At 49.5% G+C, this 27,332-nt stretch overlaps 1 protein-coding gene across 2 annotated transcripts; it reads left to right on the top strand.

Annotated features, from left to right (window-relative positions):
* TMPRSS13 (transmembrane serine protease 13) lies at positions 1-26,805 on the top strand. Of its 2 annotated transcripts, XM_090266011.1 has the most exons (14): positions 1-172; positions 10,939-11,143; positions 11,461-11,565; positions 14,027-14,065; positions 14,164-14,286; positions 15,107-15,236; positions 17,066-17,158; positions 18,107-18,150; positions 19,464-19,626; positions 20,531-20,703; positions 22,867-22,965; positions 24,142-24,284; positions 24,437-24,589; positions 25,236-26,805. In XM_090266011.1, the coding sequence occupies exons 1-14, from the start codon at positions 152-154 to the stop codon at positions 25,260-25,262; spliced, it is 1,518 nt and encodes a 505-aa protein (XP_090122137.1). In that variant the 5' UTR covers positions 1-151; the 3' UTR covers positions 25,263-26,805. The 2 variants fall into 2 exon arrangements, with proteins under 2 accessions (XP_090122137.1, XP_090122138.1); XM_090266012.1 differs by lacking the exon at positions 14,027-14,065.
* The last annotated feature ends 527 nt before the right edge of the window (positions 26,806-27,332 follow it).

Raw genomic sequence — 27,332 nt, 5'->3', positions numbered from 1 at the left:
AACCTCCCAACCCGCATCCCCACCCCTTCTAGTGGGGATTGGCCCTCGGCCCTCCAGCCCCTTCTTCCCCACATGACTGGGAAGCCGGGGGCCAACATGGATCTTCCCATTGATATCAGCTGAGTCTGGAAGCCTCACCCCTTAGGAGACCATGGAAAGGGACAGCATCCCGGTGAGTGGCCCTGGGCCATGGGCCAGAACCTCCTGGCACTGAGGAAGCAGGGATGGGGCTGGGAGATAGGTGGGGTATTGCTCCCTGTGTGCCTCAGGTTTGGGGGAAAATTGGATGTGCCTTTTATACTTTGAAGTTACTTGGGATCAAGATTGCTTGGCCTCCTTTTATCGTGGTTCCTGGGGGGGGGGGGGGGGGGGACTCTTCTAGCAAGGAAAGAGAAGCTGATAGCATTTGGGGTCTGGTCAGGAAGCACCCCAGGCCTGTGTGGCTGAATACCAAGCTTCCGCTCTGTGTCCTGTGAGCACCCCAGCCAGAACACTGATGCTGTTAGAGGTCACCTTTGCCTGTTTGAGAATCATGGAACCTTAGCATTTTAACTGGGCTTCTAGGTTATCTTGGCTGTGTGCTCACTAGACTCATAAACCATTCTTAAAAATGTCACTATGTGCATTTAAGAGCAAGGGGACTTTTCAGCCTCCCTTGGTCACTTATTTTTGGGCTTAATAACCTTCATGTTTGGAAAGTGCCTCCTTGCACCTAGCCACAATGCCTTCTGCTACAATCCAGGTTCCTGTCCTCCTCTTCTGCTCATGGTGGTAGTAGAGAGCAGCTGAAGGTCCTCTGTGGAAAATGCAGTCATATACACATGAAGGCTTCCAAAGATTTTAACTGTGCCTCAGCTTTCTTTTCTTGGGGGACATTCCTATTGGGTCCTAACTTCTTCTTAGTCTCATTTTCTACTCCTCTTCATCTCTCTTGCTCTTTTCTGAAGTGGTAGAATCTGGGACTCTGGGAAGAACGGGCAATGCTGGGTTTGAGAAGGATCAGCTCAGCCTATGTTCTGGCTTGTGGTCCGTTCTGAACCCTAGATGTGTTTCTGCAACCTTTACCATCATCTCCCCCACCATTTCCCAGCCTTTATCCTCTGCCCCCCTGCTCTGGTCTCATGGTTCATGTCTCCACCCACCAAAGTCATTTGACCCTAGGCCTCCGGGGCTCATTGTAGCCTCTAGTAAGCAAAAAAAGTGATGTACAGAGAGAATGGAGTTTTGCCTGGGGCATGAGGACACTGAACCCAGAGTCACAGTGGTGTTGCTTGGTAACTTGCTGGGAGTCTAACTGTGATAGTCTCTAAACACAAAGAGTAAGAAGGGCTGAGCTATCTGAAGGGTGGTGGGGCCATTTCCTGGAGTAGGGTGATAGACAGATATCAGCCTAGGAAGCACCTCTGCCCAGAATAAGGGGCCAATATGGAAGGACACTGGTGGGACACAGGGTGAAGAGCAGTCTTTTCATTATTGGTAGAATAAGTTTCAAATTGTGTGGTAGGTGCCATGTTCATTCTGGGAGACTGTCCTAACTTATATCAGAATGAAAGAAGTGAACCACTACTTCCTTATTTAAGATTCTTAAGTTAACTGCCTTGTTTAGGGTAGAACTGCTAAAATAGTGAGCCTGGGATGGGGGCAGGGAGAGCTGCCCCTATCATATAGGCAGCGGGTTTCTTAAAATTGATGAAATAGAATAGGAGCCGACTGAGAGAAACACTAAGGCCACGCTTTCTTAAAGGCTTCATTGTTCTTCAGCTCCATAAAGTTATGAAGAAGATGGTGGCCCAGTGAAGCACATGTGTGAGCAGGTTGAGTCTCTAGGAGGATCTTGGGAAAGAGGTGGAGAAGGATTTTGGCTTCTCTGTATTCAAAAGAGGAGCTGCAGCATGTGGTGGGCAGAACACTGACCAAGTTCCAGGCTACCCATGACTTTGAGCATCTGTAAAATAGAACAAAAATTATGTCTACTTGAAGGAGTCTTAGAATGGGCTCCTTTAGAATAACATCTGCCATAAATAGAGGTAGAGACAGAGATAGACTCATGGAGTTAAGTATTGTTGTTATCATCATCTATGGTCTAGCTTTGGCTCTAAAAATTCGCACAAGTATCTTCTCCTCTCCATGCCTAAGTTCTTCCAACTACCAAATCAGAGGGTTGGGCAAATTACCCCTGGAAGCCCCTTTGTGGTGCCATGATAGTCTCTGAAATTATATAGAATGACATTACAGGCGAACCACACTGGATATGCATATTTGTCATTGAAAAATAGTGTGTGTTTTGTGTTTTTTTTTTTTTTCAAAATGAGTCATATTCTTCATACTTAAAGATATGCAATGCTTATTAAAGAAAGACTGAAGTAGACTCACTGATAAAAGCAACAATCCTTTGCAGACTTAATTTTCTAATACTGGGTCTTCTTAAAGTGGAACAAGTTCTCGGCCAGCCCAAGACCACAGATGCTGTGGATGGGAGAATGGCTGGAGACCACCGGATTAGTTCAGACCAGGCATCCTCTCCAGAGAGGGCTGGGCAGGTTCCCAAAATGGCAGACCAGTAGGCTCAGGTTACTCTCCCATCCCCCAGATCTCATAGTGCAGGTGCCTTTAGGGCCCATGGCACCGGCCCTTTGCTCCTGCAGTCAAGCAGCTCTCTCCTGAAACCTCTATTTCATGCTGTCATTGGTGCTAAGCAGACTTCTACCTGGGTTATTCCTGCGTTGTTCTGTGACTAGGCAAACGTGAGTGTGAATGTGTGGGAGTGTGTGTTTGCGGCTCAGGTTAGTGTGAATGTGTGGGAGAGCGTGTTTGGGGCTCTAGGCTGGGGTGCTAGGCAGGAAGGCTGCCTGATGTAACAATAGCCACTTAGCTTAAGTGTTTTGTTTTGGCAAAACAGCTTCCTCTTGTACAATAACAATGTGAAACTGGAAAAGTTGGCATTTGTGCTACCTGTCACCACCAGAACCAATAAGCAGAGACAGGGATTGAATCTTTATGGGTGCTTTATTCAGATGGCCAGTGATCTGAGAAGACGGCAGGTTATATAACCTAAAAGACAGTCTTACATTTCCTTTCAACCCAGCTTCTTTTTATGAGGAGGGAAAAAGTGTAGGTAAGGGATTTGGAACTCAGGAAAGAGGTTAATCAGATTAAGAGTTGCATTCTGGCAGTTTCCCTAGCATCCTTTCATCTGTTGACCTGTGATTCTTTATCAGTGTCTTTATGGGATGTCTCTCCCTGGAACAGAATGGCTCAGATACCATCTTGATTGCTTGCAGTCCCCCTGGGGCACAAAGGTCAAATTGCTTGTGGTCTCCTGGAGTCAGGGTGGGTAATATCTTCAGTTCCTGAAACTATAGCTTTTTACATTCATTCATTACTAAGCTTATCAACTACTACCTAAAACTTAAATTTTCCAACTGTTGAGTTCCCCCATCGAATGGAAGTGGACTATGCCCAGCCAGATGTGCAAGGTGCTTGGTGGGGGACATGATGGAAGCCAGTCCAGGAACCCTGGACTCTGGGCTTTGCCAGCCAAGTGGAGGCCTTGGCAGCACTAGGTGGAAACTGGATCACCTGATAGGGAAGCTGTACCAGTACTGTCCAGTGAGCCCCCAGAATATGCCTGCATTTGCAGAGGGGACACATGGGGAGAAATTGAGGCAGTAATTTTCTAGGCAGTCAAATGTTATTTGCTTGGCAACAGTGACCCATAATATTCTTTAAACTATTTAATGAATAAATAAATAATGAATGAATGAATGAATGAATGAATAAATGGACGAACAAGAAGGTGTTTTGATTCTGGTCTAACAAGACTCCAAGGCTTTTTCATGTGTATAGCAAGCATCATAAACTATAAATAACTTGAACACTCATCCAGGCCAGCAATTTTCAAGTCCTTTGTAGCAATAGGCTTTTTTGTTGAAAATGAAATCTTATGTGGAGCCAATTACATACAACTGAAAAGTGAATCTTCTTTGTTTGAAGTGGGGTGATGGACTGGGAGCCCAGTACCTACTAATCTGGTCTCCCAGGCATCTCCATGGAACCTCTAGTTCACTGTGGGACCCAGTTGTCCACCACCTCATCTTATAGATTAAGGAGCTGAGAGGAATGTGACTATCCCTTGGGTCACACAGGTGGGTAGGAGCAGAAGCAAGATGCCCTGTGTCTCCCATACCTGGAACAAGAGAGGTCTTGTGGCTCTGACTGCTTAGTCTGCAGACCAGTTTGATTCTAGACTGACCAAGATCTCTGAGGATAACATTGCATGTGCTGGTGGCTGGGTGGGAGGAGGTGCTGGGCATCTGCCTGTGTTCTGAGGGGAGCTCATATTTATGGGGTTCCTCTGGGTTAGGGAAGGAGAGAGCAGGAGGGAGCCCTGTGTAGTTGCAGGTAAAATGAAGCCTGGATTGAGCAGTGAGAATGGGGGAAAAGCCATGATCTACTCCCCAATGTAGACCATTTCCATGGAGGTCAGTTTAGCCTAGGCCAGTCCACAGCGAAATGGGTTCAGGACTCCCCTGCCTTGGTCCAGGGGATCCCCAGGCTCCCAACAGGCAAGGGGGGCTTGTTAAGTCCCATCAAAGGAAACTCCTGAGCTCTCCTGGTAATCCCTAGTGCTTCCAGTGGGAATTGGGGCCATCTCTTCCTGCCTAACCCAGAGTGCGAGGGTGTCGGCCTGCGGGCCTGCTTGTATGCATCTCTTTGAACATCCTCAAAACTCAGGGCACTGGGAGAGAGAAGCTGCCACAAGGGCCTAGGTCAGTGAGGGACTGTTGCTCTCAGAGTCTGATCCACTTACCTGGCAGTGGGAGAGCACAGTGAGGTGTGGTGGCCCAAGGACAGGAGCCAGGAGATCAGGGTACTAGTCCTGGCACTGCCTACAGCTAGCTGTGTGACCTTAGCTCACATTGCCTTTCTGGGTCTTAATTGTCTCATCAGTAGGATGAAGATTTGGACTAGAGAGTTTCCAAGATTCTTCAAGCTCTGACAGCTTGTGCCCAGCTTGCCCTGGGGTGGGGCTTTATGAAGGGAGACCCAGACAGCTTGGGCTGGGCTTGAATGTACTCTGAGGACCTACCCTCGGGCCGTGAAGATGTGTTGAAGTTGCTGCTGCAGGTGAACATTCTTCAGCTGCAGCACGAGACCTTTTTATTCGGTACTGCCTGTGGTTGGAGAACGGTCTCTATGGAAAGCCCAGGACTAAATCCATGGCCGTGGCCACATATGAAGCAGTCCATGAGGTGGCTGTGACATCACCCAGCACAGTCTCTCCTCCATGGCATTGCTGGCTGGGCCTGCAGGAGATCCAGAGGGGCCAAAGTGTTTGTTGACTTACTCCCATCTGCCACCAGGTAAGGACCCATGGGGCAGTCTGCCACAGGAAATCATAAAAATGTCCCATTCACCTCGGAGTGGGGAATCTGCCCCTGGAAGCTGTGACATAGAGAGCAGTGAACTATGTACATGGGGCCTTGGGTTTTCATCCCTATTTTTCACTGAGATATAACTGAGTGACTTCAGATAAAGCACACAAATGTCTTGGGCCTCTACTTCCTTGTCTGTAAAATGGAAGTAATAATCTTTATTGACTCCTGTCCAGGGGAAGTTCTTGGAAAGAGCCCCAGCGCTGGGAACTGCTCTTATTAGCCCTCTCCCTGTCTTCCTGTGGACCCCTGCCCTGCTACCTCCCAGCCATGCCACTTCCTGCCCCAGATCATCTTGAGGGGGCTGGATGGGTTATGAGTAGGGACCCGTGGGAGCTGCAGAGGCACAATGACAGCCTGGGGGTAGGCCTGGTTCCTCACATGATGAGGGCTCATGACTGTACCACCCTAAGGGGTAACCACAGAGACCACCCAGGGTGGGTGAGAGGACAGACAGGGCCCAGGGAGAATGATTGGCAATGCTAGGCCCAGGAACTAGCCCAGAGTCACCTCCACTCCAGCTCTTCCCTGTTCACCGGCAAGCTGAGGAACCTCTGGGCTGCAGGCAGGTGGTGGGGAACCGGAGGGCCTGACCCAGGAGTTGGTCATTTGAGTACCATTCCTGGGTCTTCTGCTCACTGGCAAAGGCTTGGAAGTGGGCTGATTCTGGTCTGGGGTCTGCCCCTTGTATCTTGTGACCCTGAGCAAGACATTTGCTCCCCACCCTCTTCCCCTTATGCTCAAGGTGTCTGCTGAGGGTGTGGTCAGGCCTCTGGGAGGGAGGCTGGAATATCAGCATTGCACTCGAAGAATTGAGGAAAGGAAATGAGTTACTGCTGTTGTAGGTTAGACATCAGGAAGAACTTCCAGCAGGGTGGGGTGGCAGGTTGTGAAATGGGTCAAGAAGGATGGCTGTGGTATCTCCTATTCTGTGGTCCCAGAAAAGGAGAGTTCTTCCTAGCTACTGCAATGGTTTGAGTTGAGGTTCAAAGTTGGGGGAATGGAACAGATGGCCGCACTCTGGAGTCTGTTTTCCTCTGGTCTTGGGTCAGCCCTTCCATCCTGCTGTCCCTGCTAGAGTTTGTATTTCCCCACATGGGCAGTTCTCATGTGGGACTTGGGGGGAGTCCCAGATTCTCTTTTTGCCCTGGTCTGTGGGGCCAGAAACACCCCCACTTGCCTCTCACCAGCTCTGATACCACCATGCAGCTCTACTGAGCCAGGGCCTCCAGCACTTTTGGCTCTTTCTTGGCTATTGCCCTTCCTATCTCCACACTCCACACTTCCCAACCTTGGAAGACTTTATAACGGGCTACTGAAGCTCAGAGCCAGCAGTTTTAAAGAGCCTAGCTAGAGACCACTCACCACTGCTTCTGGGTCTCTGGGCACTGAGCTCAAGATCGGTCCCATTTTACATGTCCCACCTCTCTCCATACTCAGAGAAGAGTGACTCAAGTGGAGGTCATGCCTGGACCCCAGGGCTCACCTCCCCAGGCCTCTCCTTGCAGGCCAAGGTCATGGGTGGGCAGTTGGGATGTACACACAAGTAGAGTAAGCAAGCACAGCTCAGGAAGTCCCTCTCTGCCTTTCTGGCTGCTCCTCCTTCCCACTCTGCCCCTTTCTCTCTGGTCTAACTCCTTCCCGCTGTTCCAGCCTCCTCCCGCGCTTCTCATACATTTTCCTCTGGGCCCCTGCCTGCCTCTCAGTCCTCTCTCAGGCTGGCTGCTTTGTTCCTGCCCATAATAATTGGGTAACAAGACCAGGGTCACTGGGTCCTGATCAGGTGGAGACAGCCTGAGCTCCTGACTGGGAATCAGAAGATTGGGATAGGGTCCCTACAAGATCACCAAAAAATTTAGGGGCTTTAGGCATGCTCTTTAGTTCCTCTTAACCCCGGTTTCCTCATGTATAAGCTAAGGGTAATAATTCTTGTCCAGCTTGCTAACTAGGAGCCTTGTGAAAATCAAATTAAATAATGGGTTTGAAAGCTCTTGGCAAATTGTAAGCTCTAAAGAAATAAAGGAGGTGCTGTGGGCCTGTTTGGATACTGTTGGTCCGGACTCTACTTGCTCCTAGGAGGTCTGCTTAGAATCCAAGCCCTGGCATTTGCCTGAGATGTGAACTTGGGCATGTTCGTAACTGTCTTGGACCTCAGTTTCAAATCTCTGTAATGAAACTTAAAATACCGACCACAAAGAGCTGTTATGGGGTTGAAATGGGATCAAGTGAAGTGCCTGATGAGCTGTATCTTCACGGTGGTGATACACATTTATAAACCAGTCACCTTCCATGTTATCTGGAGGAAGGAGGCAGGACTAGTTCCATTTTATACGTGTGAACTTACTTGCCCTAAGGTAACCCAATGAGAAATGGATGAAGTCATATTTAAACATGTATTTTTCCATTTCTAGCCCAGCATCTTTAACAAACAAATACAAACAGTTGCCATCACAGCTAACAGTCACCAAGTCCTTACTTTACATGTACCATCCATCACTGCTATGCTGTGAAACAGGGTGACTGGCTCACTGTAGAGATAAGGAAACCGAGGTGTAAGGAGGTTATGTCACTTGCCCAGAGTCACCAGCTGGCTTAGACAGTGCTTGATGACTACGACACTGCTGCTTCCATCCACCAGATCTTGCCTGGTCCTGGCAGGTCACAGGACCCAACTCTGGTTCTCACTGGCAAGTTCAACAAGACCAAGATCCCCGTGGGAACCCCCAGTCCCACTCCTCGCGCTCTGTGGTGCTCCCACCCTGTAAGAGCCTCAGCCCAAGTTCTCAGCCATGGCATAAATGCAGAACAAGCACTTGCATGTGGGTTCAGAGAGAAGACTATACCAGGTGGCTCTTGCTGCCCACCTGAGAAGGCAGAGCATTCGGACACACACGGGCTTGGGCCAGATTCCTGACTATGTGATTCTGAGCAATCTAAGCTCTTAAGTTAGGTTTGCTCTTCTGTAGAAATGTGCTTCTGAAAGTGTCAACCTCTCAGGGATAGAGTGAGGACTTCATGAGTCCAGAGACATGGACATTCATTGTAAACTGTGAAGTGCTACACTTACTATGAGCTATTATCCAATAATAATCTCCTCCCTGAGGCTGGGGAGGACTTTGAGAACGTAACAGGGACAAAGTCAGGCCAGTCGAGTGCCACAGTGCCAGGGTCCTGGACAGATGCCCAGGCTCGGGCCCCCACTGGTGGGAAAGCCAGGGCTTGTCCCTCTCGCTGAAGGATTTCAGTATGGCCTGTGTCCAGTACCCCCTTTTCTCCCTAAGATGCGCTCACACTAACCTTCAGCCCTTTGGTCATGCATGTCCCATGGCTGTTCAATCTCAGCACAGGTGGTGCTGTATGCCAGTGCAAAGAGGGAGAGGAATGACTCATTCCTGCCCGGCTGCCGTGTGCCAGGCATAGGCAAGCACTTCCTGTTTATTTCCTGAAGGCCTTAGGATTGTTAGTCCTATTCTAAAGATTAAGAAAAAGAAAAAGGAAAGTTATATGGCTTTCCCAAGGTCACACTGCTAGGCCTAGGGTTGGGACCCAGGTCTGCCTGCCTCCAATGCTGTGAACTGAGGCACCCTCTTCTTCAACATAGCCTCACTATCTCTCCTTGCCCCACCCCAGTCCTATTCCCCTTGAGGCTTCCAGGGGCTAATCTGTTTCATTTTGTGGAAATCTAGACAATGTGGTGAGGGAGAAATCTGAGCTCTGGTTCAGCAGTGGCGAGCAGCTGCCCTTCAGGTCTCTGAACAAACATAAGTGTGCCCTGCCCAGCTGGCAGGGGCATCCACTGATCAGCCCCAGTGACTCCCTGGGAGAGTTGCTCCTGGACCCCACCTCTGGTAAGCAGAGTGGGGTTAGTGACTGGGGTTCCTCCTTGAATTCACCCCACAGACTCCAGAAAAATGAGGAAGTGACCAAATCAGTTACTTCTGACTCTTAGAAGAGGGAATTAAACAAAACAAACACCTGCCTAGTAGGGATGACGATGTTGACTTAGGCTGGGTGTTTTAATGAGGACTTTTTAGTAACTGGTCTGTTTAGTGATAATGTCAAATGCTTTTAAACACAGTGGAAGGTGAGGGAGGGAAGCAGAGGGGCCAGAGATCCAGATCCTGTGTCCCCCATGAACCCCTGCAGACTGTGCCCCCATTGCAGGGTCCCCTAGCACAGGTATGCCCCATCACCACCACCATTTCTGCTGCTCCCAGGAGGCCCGCCCTCTGAGCAGCCAGTCAGCGTTCAGCAGAAATTATAATGAGGGTCAGATGTAGCCCCTGGGCCAGGACAGTTCCCAGCTTCCCCTGCTGCTCTGGGGACTTCTAGAGGGTACTTAAGAGGCGAAGATGGTGTGAAGGAGGATGGAGAAATCTCTGTAAGGAGCCAGAGGGAGGTAAGAAGATGCCTGAACTGGTGACAGGGACTGGGGATCTTACAGACTAGGGCTTCACAGCCAGCAGAGCCTGCTCAAGACTGCTCACTGGCCCGACTGCCCACTGGCTCCCTCTTCCAGATTTAGACTACCCAAAGGCTCAGGGTCACCAGGAGGCAACAGGACTGGCACTCACTGATGATGCAGCTGCCACATTATCATACATCCCACCCATAAGAGGAGGTCTAGTGGTTAGAGCATGGCCTCCAGAACCTGACTTCTGGGGCTCGAATCTTGGCTCTGCTAGCTTAATCAAGTTGCTTACTCTCTCTGCCCCTGTTTCCCTCTGTGCAAAATGGGGATAATGAGAATTCCTACCTCATATGTTGTTCTCTATGACTATACTTGAAAGTACTAAATATAAATTAATATAATAAGTACTAATATAAATTAAAGATCTTGTCTAAGGATAGTGGAATCATACCCCTGTCCACACCTTCCTCCTTCCTGCATCTTGCCTTTCCAGTTTTCCTGATGCACTGGGACATGCATGTGTGCCTGTGTGAGTGTGCACATGTGTGTACATATGTGTGCTTGTGTGAATTGGGGGTTACCAAGGATGGTGGGGTACAAGGCAAGTCAGGGCTTTTCTTAAGCAACACTTTTTACACTTTTTGATGACAGATCATAGTAAGACCAATATCTTATAAGCTAACACATATACACAAAAGAAAGGGGCTGGAAGGGAAGAGTGCAGAAAGGATGGTTACCTCCCCCATGGGGTACCACATCTCTTTGAGCAACCTTCAGAATCAGGAGCCAGTCCAGCATCCTCTTCTTTGAGGGTCTTTAGACATGTGTAGCCAAAGCAGGTGCCCCCAAGCCCCAGGCAGATGGCTTCCTGCTCTCTGCCCACCTCTGTAGGTCCCTATGACAGGGAGAGACTATAGAGAATTGGGGACAGCAGGCTCTTTGAACTTCATTCAGTACTTGTACGCTCTTGTCTTCTCCAGTGCTCACCACCTAGCGCTGGCCTCAGAACATTTCTCTCCTAGCTCAGAAGGGCTGACAGCTGGGTGGGCTGGCAGGGGTGCAGCCTAAGGGATGTCATCACTCTGCTCTCAGAATGCTTCACCAGCAAGGATGTCTCCAGCCCGGGCAACAGCTTCCAGGTCATCATCCGGCAGGTCATCGTCTGCCAGGTCAGCCTCCACAACATCCTGTCCAACAAGGGTATACCTTGTTAGAGCAACACCGGTGAGGGCCACACCTGTCCGGACAGCTCCTGCCACATCAACACCAGGCACCAGGGCCACTGGAGAGACCACAGGTGAGGGGGATCCTGCAGGGAAGGCAAGAGGAGCAGGGAGCAGTTCATGGGTGGGGAGAGCCTTGGCATTGGCACTCTCTGCTCCTCCTCTGCCCTCTGGACCATGATGTGTAGGAAGGACAGGGAATGGTCAGGGGAGGTAAAGGTAGGCATTGGGGAAAGTGGGGGAGGGGCTAAGAAACCAGACCAACAGAACAGGTGTCATTTTGGAGGCTGCACAGTCTGGGTCAGGATGCAGATCTTGAGGGCACAGGCTCCTCATCAGGCCACACAGGGCAGGACCCCACTCCCACAGCCTCACCGTCCTCCGCTCCTAGGTGTCAGCTTGCCCAAGTTCACCTGGCAGGAGGGCCAGAAGCGGCTGCCGCTCATCGGATGCGTCCTCCTCCTCATTGCCTTGGTGGTGTCGCTCATCATCCTCTGTGAGTTTCACGGAGGGAGAAGGGGTGGTTCTGGTCACTGCTGGTGTGGCATGGGGTCTAGGGTTGGGGCACAGAGCAGGAAGACAGAAGGTGACTGCAGCAAATGACCTTGGACCCCGAGGTTCCCATGAAGCAAGGGATTAAGAGTGTGAGAGGCCAGCGAAGCCTGGGCTTGAGTCCCATCTGTGCCTCTTACTGTGCAGCTGACCTGAGCAGAGCAGTTTACCACTCAGAGCTCAGTTTCTGCATTTTCAAATGAGATTAAATTCATTTATTCATTCACTTATTCATCCACTCAAACTTACTATGTGCCGAATAAATCTCATTAAGACTTCACAGGGTTATGAGGAATAAATGAAATAATGGCACAATGCCTGGCACAAAATTCCACTCTAGAAATGTTGGTTATTTAAACAAACAAACAAACATAAAAATCTTGATTAGAAAAAGTTTCTCAGGAATTTTCTATCAGTGAGATAAATTGTTCAAAGATTCAGGCACCCATAATTTTCTCCCCTCTCTTTGAAAAAGATACTCAGGACGTGTCCCTGGGCTCTCTGTCAGGAAGCCCACTGTAAACCGAGTTCAGTGGGAGGGAGCCAAAGGGGAACACATCATACCACCTGTCCTCAGGGATATTACAGTCTCTTGGGGGACATAGCTGAAATAAAAGAAAGCCAAGTGCATCTGGGTGGGACCACTGGGCAGAGGTGACAGCTGTGTGGCCTGAGGAGGCAGAGGCTCATGAAGGTCATTAAGCCAGACAAGGACCTGGAAGACTGGAGAGCATTTGGTTCCAGGCATCTCAGTGGGAGGAGCAAATGCAGGAAATGTGGGGCAGGTGGGCAGGGTGGGGTGGGGAGAGAAGAGGGACCTGCTAACCATTTGGGGACCTGGAGGCTGCTTGTTTGCTTGGGTGCGCATGGCCAGGCTGTAGAGAGCTGCAAATGCAGGGCTTAGGACTCTGTCAAAGAGTCAGTACATTGTGTAGAGTGCAGTGTGGGTGATGCTATAGAAACACCTGGCAGCAGGACTGTTTGAGAAAGAGTGTTGTGCTAGAGGAGGTCGTGTGCTGGTTAAGAACACAGCTTTAGTACCACACAGAGCTGCTGAACACCCAGCTCTCCTGCTGCTTACCAGCTGTGGCACCTTAGCAAGTTCATCAGTTTCCTGAGCCTCCCTTCCACACTCGCCCGACAAGGTGAAGACCTTACTGTCGCCATGCATGTAAAGGTCTGCCACATGGTGTCCATGTAGACCTCCTTCAGGACTCACTGCCCTGCCCTCCCTCCCTCCCCCACCCAGGGAACCCTCTAGAGAAAGGCCCGCAGTCCATTGAGAGCAGTGGGAAATAAACTGGGGGGTGAGGTGGCATCTGAGGGCAGGATTCCTGACTAGTTGTAGCTCTCAGCATGGTTCCCAACATGTCCTGAAGGCCTCTGGCCTTTATACCTCCCAGCACCAGGGAGTTGGTCACTGAGTAGCTACATGAGAGGGTCAGGACTAGAGTTCCAGCCCTGACTCCCAATCCAGAACTCTCCCCACTATACATCAAGGTGATTGCGACAGGTTCAGTGTGTCATTGCTGGGGTGGCCAGGGCACAGAGGATTGGGGCACATCCAGGAGATTAAGAGTAATTAGTGTCTGAACCTGGAAGAAGCAGTCACACAAATGTGATCTTCACCTTGGGTGTTAGAGAGAATAGTGGGGCCAGAGGGAGAAGTGGAGGGTCAGGGTCAGGGATCAGTTTAGTGGACAGGCAGGGTGAGGAGTCAGAACTCAGGTTTCTTTGGCATCCAAGGGGAAGTGTCTCCAGGCAGGAAGAATGACAGTTCCTAGTCTGGTAAGAATAGGTGTTAGACACACAGGGAGTCATGAGGCTGATTTTCACAGATGGTTTTGTAAAGCTTGTACATTTGGGCATCAGCCATCTAGAGTCGCTTTTTGAGTGGGAAGATATTTAAAAGCATGAAGACAAGTAATGGGGCAAAACCCAAGTATAGGAGACACCCCTTGTTTAGGGGAGGGAAGGGGAAGAAAATCCAGGAACTTCTGAGGCTGGAAGGACCATCTTGGAGAAAATAGGACAGGGAGGGGTTGCAGGTATATGACTGTAGATTTAGACATTTCTCTGCTGTCACCCTGCAGAGCACAGAGACAAATGGAGGCCAGATGGGTTCTGAGAAAGCGGCCTCTGGGATACTGGAAAAGGTAGTTTCTCTGGTCACCACTCTGGCCAGATGTAGGGCAGGGGAACTTGAGCTCCTGAAGTAGTATCACCTCTACACCTCCCTCCTTCTCTCTCTCTCTCTCTCTCTCTCTCTCTCTCTCTCTCTCTCTCTCTCTCTCTCTCCTTCTCTTTCTCTGGGTGGCTGCTCGAGTCTGCCTGGTGCTGCCCTGCTTGCAGGAGCTTTCTGACGCATTCCGGAGCATTCCTGAGCAGCCTTTTTCTCCATACAGATGGGGGACGAGAGCCCCAGAGTCCAAGAGGGATTGCAGGTCGGTGTCTCAGAACCCCCAGGGCCTTGGGCTGCTCAGTATCTTGTGTCTCTGGGGCCAGCAGCGATGCAGCTAGCTGTCTGCTTCATCTTTTCCAGTCTACTTCTGGCGGGGCCACACAGGGATCAAGTACAAGGAGCCAATAGAGAGCTGCCATGTGCAAGCTGTGCGCTGTGATGGGGTAGCGGACTGCAGGCTGAAGAGCGATGAGCTGGGCTGTGGTAAGCAGGCTGGGCGTTGGGGGGGGGGGTGCACATGTGTGTGCATGTGCACGTGTGTATCCTGGTGACTGCAAACTCCAATGAGAGGCAATAGACCGAGAATCAAAGGATCTGGGTTCTAGCATGGAAGCCTTGTGTTTAAATCTGGGAGTACTGTGTGACTTGGGTAAATCACTTAGCTTCTGTGGGCTTCAGTCTATGAGACCCTCCTCTTTGCCTAGCATGTGACCTCTGATTTACACCCTTACAGTTTCATGAAGGTCAGTTTGTAAATGGCTAGCCTAGATAAGCACAAAGATGTCACTGAGCCCTGCTTCTAAGTGGTTGTCACAGATGCTGTTTATGGATGGCCCTGATGTGAGTGCCTGTGGGTGCATGTCCCACTCATTCTCCTGTGCATTTACATTTGTCCTGGCCCATGGCTGCATCTTTCTGTTACTGAGCCGGTCTAGTGAGAGCTCAGTCAGATCGTAGACCTTATTCTCCTGTCACTCTCTCATTTGGGCATGTCACTGCCCTCTAAGGGTGACAGTTTCTGGCAGTGCCTGCCCCTTCTCCCAGGAATGGTCCCCTGGATCCTGTTGGATGGAGAGCTCTCTGCCCTGCTCCAGCCCTTTGCCTAGGCTCTGCCCCTACTGAGTGTCTTAGGCTTCTAAACACTGGCTGATGATCACCTCAGGGCCAACCTTCAGGGTATTTCCCAGGCCTCAGCGAGGAGCCTCAGGACAGGAGCCTCCCAGAGCCTTACTCAATTCATTCTCCCAAAACTTGAGCTTCCTGCAAGCTAAGGACCTGCTCTGCCCCTTTGCTTGTTCTTCAGTGAGGTTTGACTGGGACAAGTCTCTGCTTAAAGTCTACTCTGGATCATTCCATCAGTGGAGTCCCATCTGCAGTGACAGCTGGAACAACTCCTACTCAGTGAAGACCTGCCAGCAGCTGGGTTTTGAGAGGTAAGACTTCCCCCAGGGTTCTGGCTTCCGGGATGTCACAGGCTCATTGCAGAAACCTCATATTAAAAAGATTCTTGGGGATCAGAGTTGAGGTCACTAGCTCAGGACACTCTTGAGTTATTCAAAGCAACAGTGTGTCTGGGGTCTCACAAGTCTGAGGCAAGCTATTGCCATGAGACCAAAGTAATTTTATAGATCTGCAACAGGATCACACTACCAAATGTTTCTCTACATCAAAGTACCCTCATGCCCTTTATCACATTTAATGGTCACGGTAGCCCTTTGCAGTGGATAGGCATTTAGGCAGGTCTTGTTTTCTCACTTCTGGGAACTAGAAGCTCAGGCTATGCAAACCCTTGAGTGGACTTTGAGAGGTAGCAGTTGTGGCTTGAGCTAGAATTCATCAAATGGAAACAAAGTGGGCAGGGGTGGCCAGATAAAGGTCTAAGAATCTTTGGCTCTAACGATTTTAAACAAAGAAGGTGATGCTGATAGGTGGAAGAGGGATAGGTGAATGATGAAGGAGTCCCAATTTGCAGGCCACATATTCACCTCCATTCTCCCTCTTGATCTGTGTTTTCAAGCCAAATAGTTTGGGGGTTCATCAATGTGTATGAGATTGTGGGGAGAAGGTTTAGGATCTCACTGTGGGCTCTTTGTAGAAGAAGCTCCAAGCAAATCAGGTTGAGGGGCTAGAACTTAGAACCAGTTCTCTATCCCCGCTCCAGTCTCAGAGTTCCTATCTGTGAAAGGGGAATCTGGGTGGCCTAGTCAAAAGAGCATGGACGTTTTTTATCATTTAGTAATGTGACATTATGCAAGTCTGAACCTCTCTTGGGCTTCAGTAGATAGTTTCATTTATTCAAAGAACATTCATTGAGCTTTTAATATATGGCACCAGACACAAAGGAACAAGACTAGATCCTGCACTTAGGGAACCTCCAACATGGCACATGCAAGAGAAGCTTAAACCAATGATTGCAGCACGATGTCATGTGTAATGACAGAATATGGGAGAAGTTCTATGGGCACAATGGAGAGTGTGGCTGACTGCACTTGAAGGACAGCAGAGAACAAAGGAGCTCCTAGTAGATGGACAGCATGCACAAGGGTGTGCTCTCGTGCAAGGATGTACCACACTCTAGAAATGCACACAAGTGTCATGTGCATAGTGGTCCATGGATCATTCACATCACAGTGAGCTGGGGTTTTGTTCAAATGCATCCAAATTCAGAATCTCTGGTATTATGACTTAGAACCTGCTTAGCAAACACCCTGAGGTGATTCTTATCATTGTGGTCTGAGATCCAGCAAGTGAGTAAAAGGTTCTCAAACTTTAATGTGCAAACCTCATGTTAATGAGGGTCTATAAGATACAGACTCTGGTTCAACAGGTCCAGGGCGCTGCTGCTTTTGCTGGTCCATGGATCACAGTTTGGACAAAAAAGGGCTAGATTAGTGCTTCTCAAACTTGAGTGTACATCTGAATTATCTGGAGAGTCTATTAAAACACAGAACCAGACTTCCTGATACAATTGGTCTGGGGTAGGGCCCAAGAATTTACATTTCTGACAAATTCCCAGGTGGTGCTACTGCTGCCAGGTCTTGGTGAGGACCACATTTTGAGAACTAACTGGACTAACACATAGGTCTGTGGGGGGCAGTGGGGGGCAGTGGGGGTTATGAAGGTGAGGCCAGACCTTATGGGGCCTTGACAGTCTCTGGCCCTTGTCAGCAGGGCTGGCAGGACTCTGATGCCAGCTGGGGAAATGGGGATGGGCTGTCTCAAGGGTGCTCATTCTCTCCCCATTCCCCATCTTCCTTCACAGTGCTTACCGGACGACGGAGGTGGCCTATAGGGATGTGGCCAGCAGTTTCTCAGTCTCTGAGTACAACTCCACCATCCAGGAAAGCCTCTACAGGTGTGGCGGAGCAGGCCAGGCTGCCTGTCTATGAGTAGGGGAATAAGGGAGCTAGGGGGTTTTGAAGTCGGGGAGTCCCTCTCCCTTGGCCTTTCTGGGACCCAGCCTCCAGGAGTCCATTGTGAATGTCAGGAGCATCTTGGAAACAGAGCTCATTCACAACCTGCTTCCTGACTTCTTATCGAGGCTTGGTACAGAAAATACCTTGGGGTCAGGGGTGTTCCCAAGAGTTTACCTGGTGCCAGAGATAATTAATAAATTTGGGGGACATCAGTCAGACATGTGTTTAGAGTGAGCACTGCTGCAAGTAGTGGGCTTGGGGTGGGGAGGAAGAGCAGTAGCAGGGGAGTGCCAGGTGCCTGTGGTCAGGGAAAGAGTCCCATCTGGGAGGTACCAGCCTCTTCCTCAGCCTCCTCATCACATGTCATCTTTGCACCACAGCCCTGCCCTTGTTTCAGCCCCACTGAGGGGGAAGTTGTGGGGAGGGCCCCACGAGCTAGCAGTGTTTACCTTGGGAAACAAGAGGAACAAGGCTCTGAGAGAAGAGGGGATGGGAGGCAAGGGAAATGAATTAGTTGCATCTTGGACACCTGCTTCATGCCAGCTGATTTGCATGCAACGTTGCTGGTGAGCATCAAGGAACTCTGTCAGTGGTTAGTTGTTGAAAGATGCAGGAACAACAGTCACGAGTTCAAAGGATGTGAATTGGGACAATGTGTGTCATCTGTCTCTAGAAAGTGAGGGGTAGAGATGGTTTGCACTGAGCTATTTCTATTCCTGGAGAAAGCACTGGAAGGGCCTGCACCCACTAGAACGGAGAAGGTCAGAAGTTCCATTTTCTTGAGCAAAAGAAATGGGATAGGAACTGAGCAGGATTCAGTGAGGAAAGGCTTCTTAGAGGAAGTGGCTAATGTACCCTTCTCCTACCTTCTGCCTTTCCTCCTTCAGGTCTGAATGCCCTTCCCAGCGGTATGTCTCTCTCCAGTGTTCCCGTAAGAAGATACTCTTCTTCCTGAATTGTGGCCTGTGTGGGGTGGGAATCGGGGGTAGAGGGGTGGGACCTCTCTGGGGGAGATGGCTGGCCATGGAGGTCCACCAGGAAGAAGGGCTTAGCCATCAGGCCTGTTTCAGGTCCAGAGTTCCTGTAAGGCTCTGGGGTAGTTCCAGTATAGCATTTTCTTTTCTCCTGACCACTCAGCCCAGCAACTCCACTCAAACCAAAAAAGCCATTCAAGTCTTCTGGATTCTGGGCAGGGGGCAGAGGACTGGGAGAGCATGTCTGGGCCCACTTAAAACTCCTATGTCAATAGACAAAGAATTGGATCTACAGTTAACATTTACTGGGCATATTCTCTGTGCAAAACACTGTGCCTATCTTTTTACAAACATGATTAAGTTTAATTCTCACAAGACAGGCACTGTTATTGTGCACTACTTGAAAGGAGACTGAAATGATTACTTTGCTTTAGGTCAGACATCTGGTAGGTGAGGAGCTAGTATTTGACTGAGAGTCTGATCCTTAAGCTCAAGCTGTTAATTGGTCCACAAGTGTGCTGTGTTCTCAGTAATAACCAGGTGGGGGTGCTCCTCTGAGCAGGCCAAGCACATGGTGCTATGGATGGAGTGCCCACCCCTCTAGACTACCTCTGGTTCCTCACTCTTTACCCTTTCAAAGAGAAAAGAACACACATCTAAACAGACTCCAAGGGCTGCTCTCCTTGTCCATGATTTGGGGGGAATGAGTCACTCTGGGAAATGCTTGCAAATGTGCCCTGGAATGAATGGTCCCCAATAGCACTAAATAACCCATTAGGGAACCATGTGGGCACAAACCCACCTGTGCATCATGGGCAGTTTATTTCTCAGATTTTTTGGAGATAATAGAGATCCCCTCACAGTGCCTATGAATTCAGGGTCATGGTAGAGTTAGTTGATCTGCTTTCCTGAGCTCCTGACAGCAGTCCTGAGATTTACCATAGTAAACCTAATGCCTGGCACAATACCGGGCACTTAGTAAGCATTCATCAAATTTTTGAAACAATGGATGAGTAAGAGGAAAGAGGAAACTGCCCATGAGCAAACTTCCCACTGGATGATCCTGGAAAGCTAGCCACCATGTAGGACCTCTGGGGGATCTGCTTTGGAGGAAAAAGCTATGCTATACCAGAATACGTGAGCAAAGTGGCATCCATGGTGGGTGGGTGCCCTCAGGACCGGGCTGCCTGAGCCTGCCCGGGGCCCAGGGAGCATGGTTGGGCTCTGAGAGAAGCAGAATTCATGGTTCATCTTTTCTGATTCCCCCCAGACTGTGGACTGAGGGCCATGACAGGGCGGATCGTGGGAGGGGCACTGGCCCCTGAGAGCAAATGGCCTTGGCAAGTCAGTCTGCACTACAGCACCACCCACATTTGTGGGGGCACACTGATCGACGCCCAGTGGGTGCTCACTGCTGCCCACTGCTTCTTTGTGTAAGTGCCTGAGGGGCCAGGGGATGAGTTGCTGCTGGGGTTTCAGATCCCCAGGAAGGGCTGATGGCAGACTGGCCTCCTTCTCTTCCATGAAGGAGGGCTTGGTGTGAGCCCCCACTCCTCTCTGCAGTAGGCCAGGTGGCTCTGGCCATGATTTGCAGTAGGCACTTGGTCCTGGGAGTGTGAGTTGGCAGTACTTGTTCTGAGCTAGGCCCAGAATGAGAAAATGCTCTTGTTTGATGGTCCCTAGGGAAAGTTAGGCAGGCAGGAGGAAGGACCTGGGAGCCTGCCCCTGCAAAACAAGCTGAAGTAAAGAGGCATTGGGTTTGTTGCTGCTGGTTTCTGTACCTGAAATCTACGGGAGAGGAGCTGAGAAATCAGGACCAGAGTCCCAGGAATTGAGGGATAGGAATTGTGGGAGGGGTGACAGTGCAGCCAGCTTCTGAGTCACCAGCAAGGCTTGTCCCCTTGAGCTGGTGGGCAGGAAAGGACTCTGCAGAACAGGACTCAGGGGCATGGGCTTGCCCAGGAATGAGTCTTCAGTGGCTCACTTTGTCCTGTCTAAAATTCTGTTTCTGCTGAGGATAATAATACTGAGATGTGTACTGCCCACCTTATTTGATCTTGGGCGGCATACAGAGGAGGCAGTGGAGTGAATGTTCACAGAGATTCCACTCCCCTTTCCATTGTAAGGTGCAGAGCAGCCGGTTTAGAACGGCTTTTTCGAGGCAGGGGATTGTTTTGGATCAATGGGGTAAGATAGAGGGCTCCCTTGGAATGTCATTTCATCCATCCCCCTGCCTCTGAACTGATGCTTAGAGGGCGGCTCCCTGTTTGTAGCACATGCTGCCAGTAGGCTCTTCCAGGCAGATAACTGCATCACGCTCTCCTGTGGCTCCTGCAGGACCCGGGAAAAGATCCTGGAGGGCTGGAAGGTATACGCGGGCACCAACAACCTGCACCAGCTGCCTGAGGCAGCTTCCATCTCCCAAATCATCATCAATGGCAACTACACTGATGAGCAGGATGACTATGACATTGCCCTTGTGCGCCTCTCCAAGCCTCTGACCCTGTCTGGTGAGTGAATCAATTCCTGTCACACCCATTCTGGCTCATCCTGGCAGCCCTTGGGGCCTAGCCCTTGCACTTGGTAGCATCTGTCAAGCCATCGTGGGGTTCCAGAGCTTCAGTAGGGCAGGAGTCAGAGTCAGAGACCACTTAATGAAACACCTCTATTTTATAATTAGGGAAACTCAGGCCCAAAGGTTAGAAATATTGTCCCAAATGACATAACTTACATTGCAAGTTGGTGACAGAGGTAGGGCTTGGAAAAAATATGATCAATATAAATAGATCAGATTTTTTCACTGGTATTCATTGAGCGCTTAACAAGGGCCAGACACTGTGGTAGGCATATTACATCTATGATTTCATTTACTCTTCACAACCAATCCTGTGGAACAGGTACTATTATTAGCTTCAGTTTATGTAAGAGGAAATGGAGCTTTAGAGAGAATCACCGGAGGCCACAGAGTAATGAGTGGCAACTCCAGGATGGGATCCAGGTCAGTACAATTCCCAAACAAGGCTCCTCCCATTTCGGTCTTGCTAACCTGCAGTGGAGAACACAGGACAGGCACATTCAAACAACCAACAGCTGGGAGGTTGGAACTAAGGACCAAATGAGGTTGCACAGAGGAACCACTGCCAAAGTTCTCAGGAGGAGCCCAAAGAAGGCTTCATTAATTAATTCATTCACTCATTTGTTCACTTACCAAATATTGAGTGTCTAATTTTTAGTGCGCTCTGGAGTTCCGATTGCAAGGACACACAAAGAGAGCCAGTGGAGGCCAATGATGAAATGTTGGGGGAACCCTGGTGGCTCAGATGGGGGCTTGAAAGAGAGTCTTTCCTGAGGCAGTATAGCGAAACTGGAAGGCTCTCTGGTTAGTCCAGCCTTTCTTATGCTCTGGGCCTATCAGCTAGTGTTTCCTGCCATCTTAATTATGGAGGTGGTGTCAGTGAGTCAGAGTAGTTAGTTAGCTCCTCAGCCTGGGGTGAGGAGGAGGAAACCTTGGCAGAACTTAGTTGGACAGGGCTGTCCCAGAACTACGCCCACCAGTGGGCAAGACTTCTGTCCTCCTCCTGCTCCCTGTAGCCTTGCCTGTGGAGCCTAGGACTGTAAAGTGAGGGGTGCTCCCTGCCCCTGGCCTGCCCCACATGCACACATGAAAGGCAGGATCAGAAAAGGCCTTTCTAAAACTTGTGAAAACTCACTGGTAAATTTAAGAAATAAATAATCTCATTAATTAAAAAATAATGAAATATATAACAGTTGCACATTTTTAAGACTGTCAAAAAATAGGGATAAAATCTTTTAAGGAAGTATGTTTTGCATTTTTTATTAATAATCAATACTATTCCTTCACTTATTTTTGTTTGTTTACTCTCTAACAGACAAGTGTGTTAGATACCAATGCTTAAAGCCCAATTTATAGGAAAATTCAATATTCATTCTCCCTCCTTCTTCTCTCTCCCTCTGTCTTTCAAAGTTTGTTGAGTGTAGGTGCAGGAAGCTGCAGTGAGCAAACAAACAATTGAGAGCACTGCAAACATTTTATCTATCAATTAACATTTTCTTTTTGCAAATGGGCTTTGGTAGTCAATGCCCTTGTCCATCTAGGAGCACCAGTCCTCAGAGAACGTATGAAGTGGCACACAACAGCAGCAGCACCTTCTAATGGTCTCTGAGCACGGGAGTGAGTGAGCATCGATTCCGTGATGTGCTTTGAGAAATGTGCTCTTCCTGCTGGGTGAGCTTTAGGCCCCCTGGCCACCCAGCAGGTGCCCTCCCCAGACCAGGCTAAACAGTTCACTGAGACACCATGGCCATAACACCTGGGACGTAGCCTAATGGACAGGCAGGGGAGAGGTGCAGTCAGGAGAGCCATTCTTGGGGGCTCAGTCACCCAGTATCAATTTGGTACAGGGGAGCTTCCAAGGCATGAGCATCTGCCCATATGGCACTCACTGAAAGCAGAATGTTTCGAAACTCTGGTAGCATTCTGAAGGCTGGAGGGTCAAGATAGAGTGATTGGTCAGTTCGAGGCACTATAAGATTCAGAACTACTCTCAGGGTAAGGAGGGGGCTTCCAGGACATTGGTACTCCTATCCTTCCACTACCCTCACCAAAACCTCTAGCCTCATGACTTCACTGATATCTTGAGGTCTTATTGCAGCTCACATCCACCCTGCCTGCCTCCCCATGCATGGACAGACCTTTGGCCTCAATGAGACCTGCTGGATCACAGGCTTTGGCAAGACCAAGGAGACAGATGGTAAGAATCAGAGGTACTAGACTGTGTGTACGTGTGTGTGTGCGCCTGTGTTCATGTGTGTCTGTGTGGAGTGTGTGGGAGTGATGTGTTGGGGTAGATAGGTAAGGGCCTATCTAATGAGGGCTTGGGTATATAACTTCATGCGCCTGGGTGTGAATGTGTGTATATATATATACTGCATATGTGTCAAAGCAGTCATTGTGACAATGCCTTCCAGCCAAGTCCACCAGGAAAATCTCTATAATTAACAAGTTGGGTTCATTGTTCACTCACTACACCGAGGGAGAACACAGGCCATGGAGAATCATGGCACATTTCAATAAGAGATGTTAGAAAAAACTCAACACAGGACATGGGTGGCTTAGGGGGCTTCAAAGAAGTGGAACATTTCTTTAGATTAGATGCTTTCAGGGAGCAAGATAATTCTATGATTGGGTCCCTAAATAATCTCACCTAGAACTTATGAATAGGCTGGGTCTACAGCTGACGTTGGTGAAGAAGCAGCAGCCACCCCTATTGGCTGGGAGGGGTGTTTGGTATTGTTGTGGGTTGCATGGTGACCTACCTTGTTTTCATCTATGCTTAACCAGATTATGAAGTGGTTTTGTTTTGCCTCAGTTCATCACAGTCACAGAGTTGCCTTGTCTGACGTTGGCTCTGTAGGATTATTTATATGTGGCAGGAGAGTGCCATTGCCTGTCTGGCCCACTGGGAGACTCAGGCCAAGGTCCCCTGCTCAGTGCAACGAAGTGCTGACACTGGCCTGGGAGCAGTGGCTCCATCAGGAACTAGTTGTGTGACTGTGGGCAAGTCATTCCTGCAGCCTTGAACTTCTCCATCTGTAAATGGATTAATTATACCCCTTTAGGGTACATAGTTACTAGAAGTAAATGAAATAACATTGGATCATGTTTGGAATGCAGAAAAGCATTGTGCAACATGCAAGGTAGCCTGATAGGCTGTGAGTTTGTCTGTGTCTGTGTTACATGTAGTAAGCTGTGTCTGTTGTGAGAGTGTGTGTGTTTATATATCCTGGGTGGCCAACTACAGAAACGATGCCTTCTACTCTAAGGGGCTGTGAGTCTGGATCCTAGGATGGGCGGCTAGAAGGCTGTAAAGCTGACCAGGGTCTTAATCCTTTCCTACCCTCTCTGTCCTTTCCACACCTCACTGAAGAGAAGACATCCCCCTTCCTCCGGGAAGTTCAGGTCAGCCTCATAGATTTTAGGAAGTGCAACGACTACTTGGTCTATGACAGTTACCTTACCCCAAGGATGATGTGTGCCGGGGACCTTCGGGGAGGCAGAGACTCCTGCCAGGTGAGGCTGCTTTGGGGTGAGTTTAGGCTCTGGGACCCCAAGGGAGTGGGGGAAGGCTGAGCTGTTGGGGTCAGAGTGGGAATCAGGGGCATACATTTCCTGCTCAAGGACCACTTCTCCCATCTTGCTGATGTGCGTGCTCTGCCCTGTAGGGAGACAGTGGGGGACCCCTGGTCTGTGAGCAGAACAACCGCTGGTACCTGGCAGGAGTCACCAGCTGGGGAACAGGCTGCGGCCAGAGAAACAAACCTGGTGTGTACACCAAAGTTACAGAACTCCTACCCTGGATATACAGCAAGATGGAGGTAAGAGTCTGCATAGGGCACTGACCAAACACGTGGGGAACTCCCAAAGGAGGCGTGCCTGGAAGAAGGTCCAGGATTTCCTCAGGGTCTCAACAGGGCTTCCCTCACAGCCTCCTGTTCCAGAGTGTTCACAAAGTGCAGAAGACCAGGACAGGACAGGAGTCAAATATTGGGCCAACCCCAGCTTCCTGTGTTTCTTCCCTTCCTCTTTCTTTGGCAGAACAGAGATCAGAGGGTTGCAAAGAGATGGGCCTGAGTGGGTGCTGTGACTCCTGTCACAGTAATGGCTGAGTTGTGAATTCAACAAGCCACTGACAGTAGGAAGCCTCTCCTCCTTGGTAGGAAGTGATTCCATGGGGAAGTGGGTGTCAGGAAATGGAGATTCACCCGACCTCTGCTGACCTAATTCAGTCCCTACCTTCCCTGGGCCTGCTGTCTAAGCTCTAAAGCAGGAATGCTATGTCCTTTCCTTCTTTTCCCGGCCAAGGACACAACAGTGGAGAGCTCAGATGTGGACATGGGAAGGCTGCCAGGTCTCTCAGAACCTGCTTCCATCATTTTCTCTTTGCTGCCCCTCTTTTCTGCCCCACCTTCATATCTAGTTTCTGGGCCGTGCTCACTGTGTTCTCCCTGTTCTCTTCCTCAGAGTGAAGTACACCACCGGAAATCTTAAGCAGCTGTCCTGCTCTACCTCACAGCACTGACTGCTGTAAAGACTCTGGCCAAAGTGGCTGGGCCATTTGCAACACCATCTGGGCTATAGGCTACCAGACACCTTCATTACTGCCACCTCCACTGTCTGCTGCCTCAAAGAATATGCAATGTGCACATGCATGTGTGTGTGCGTGCATGTGTGTGTGTGAGAGAGAGAGAGAGAGAAAGAGAGAGATTGTTCTCCCAAGGTCTTCAGAAACCAGGAGCACTATCAGCTCTTTTCAAACTCCAGTCTAGTAGTAATAATCTGGAGACAGCAGTTCGGACACCATAGAGCTATCTGTAGGTGTGTTCATAATGGATGGAGGAGAGCCCAAGGAAGAGCCTGGTAGGTCACATCAAGAATTCTTGCTCCTCTGACTCTGACTTGGAGACTAGCCCAGAACGGGCAGCCACCCAGCAGCCGTGGTGACACCAATGCTGTCCATGGATGGTAACAGGTTTCGTTGGAGTGCCTGGACTGTCCCTAGTAGGAAGATAACCCTGCTGGCATTACAAGCATCCTGTTCTCTCCCACCTCCTGCTGGTGCTATGGACATGGAGAGGTAGCTGTGCTGTAACTGGCTGTGCTGACAGCTGTGAACAGGGCTCATTGTTCCTGTTTGGTCACAGGCTATTGGGGGTGTATTTTATTTCATTTTATTTTTATATTTAAGAAACAGAGTAGATGTATATTTAAAGATTCTCCAAAGCTTCCTGGAGCCAGGAGAGCTAGCATCAGTCACCCCAAGAACTCAGAGGGATGCATGGGGGCTGTGCCACTCTGGAGTCCTTTGGGATGCTCCTGACCTCAAGCGAATGAACTGGCTGCTCTGAGATACTCAGAGAGGTGAATCCTCATTTGGACTAGTGGACAAATGAAGAACAGAGAGAGCTACAGTTGTTGCTGTATTCAAGGGCTACAATGGGAATGAAGAAATGCTTTTCCTTGTGCCCCCAGAGGCTGGAAAGTCCAGGTGGACTATCATCCTTCATCCTCAGTGCTGTCTTGGAGTGTCTCCTCAGCTTTCTCCATCCACCTTTCAATTTCTCAGTTGTTTCAGCAACATAGCAACAACGTTAAAATTGCCATGGAGAGAAATCTGACACTGTTCTCAAGCCCCCCAAATAGCCCTTCTGAAGGATTCCAGTTTCTCTGCTCCTGCAAGCCATCAGTGTGCCTGCCTTGCACTTCAGCTGAAGGCCTGGACCTTCCACAGCCTTGGCTCCCATTCCTTCCCCAGTCCCATTCTCCTCACTTCACTTGGGCCTATGTGGTGGTGCTATGACTCCCAGAGGCAGGGTCCAAGCAGATCAGTCCAGCCCAGCCCACCTAAGGTAGACAGCCACTTGGGGGGAAGATTGTCCTGGAAGAGCAGGCTGGAGTTGACTAGTGGCTGGAAAGAGTCTGAGGGGCTGGTTACATGTCATAAAGGCTGGAGGTGGAGTAGGGGAAGGGCAACATTGACTTCCACAGCAGCCCGCAGTAACGGTCTTCAGCAATAAAAGTTGTGTGACTTAAATTTTTCACAAAAATTTTGTTGATTGATTTTAGAGATAGAGGAAAGGAGACAGACACACACACACAGAGAAAGACAGAGAAAAACATTGATTTGTTTTTCTACTTATTTGTTGTTCCACAAGAATCATTGGTTGAGTCTTGTATGTGTCCTGACCAGGGATTGAACCTGCAACCTTGGTATATTGAGGCAACATTCTAACCAACTGAGGTACCCAACTGGGGCAAAATTTTTGTCATTGGATGTTCTATTGGTACTTGAAATAGAAAACTAAGATTGTCCATTAAGGTGTTCAGGCATCCTCAGTTTGGGTTCTGAATTTTGGTTACTCTGCTTTGGGTTTTGCTCTTAATCATACACTCATTTATGTATTCATTCACCAACCATATCAGTGCCTAATCAAGCCCCGGGGCTACAAAGACCAAGACAGTGTCCTCTGCTACTCATGGCTGTGGCCCAGTGTGACGGAAGCTGTGACTGAGTTTGGGCACCATGCTTGGAGCATGGATGGAGAAGCCACCAGTTGTACC

The sequence above is a fragment of the Furipterus horrens genome, unplaced genomic scaffold (genome assembly GCF_987537825.1).
Source record: "Furipterus horrens unplaced genomic scaffold, mFurHor1.1.pri manual_scaffold_2, whole genome shotgun sequence".
Lineage (NCBI taxonomy): Eukaryota > Metazoa > Chordata > Mammalia > Chiroptera > Furipteridae > Furipterus > Furipterus horrens.
Note: the sequence above shows the minus strand (reverse complement) of the source record. Positions and strands in the feature narration are given on the sequence as shown.

What these genes read in the sequence shown, in the direction of transcription:
- TMPRSS13 (XM_090266011.1), top strand. Translation starts at nt 152, where the DNA reads ATGGAAAGGGACAGCATCCCG. An exon ending in GAGTCCAAGAGGGATTGCAG is followed by an intron (nt 14,066 to 14,163) that starts GTCGGTGTCTCA and finishes CATCTTTTCCAG; the next exon opens with TCTACTTCTGGCGGGGCCAC. An exon ending in TGTCTCTCTCCAGTGTTCCC is followed by an intron (nt 18,151 to 19,463) that starts GTAAGAAGATAC and finishes GATTCCCCCCAG; the next exon opens with ACTGTGGACTGAGGGCCATG.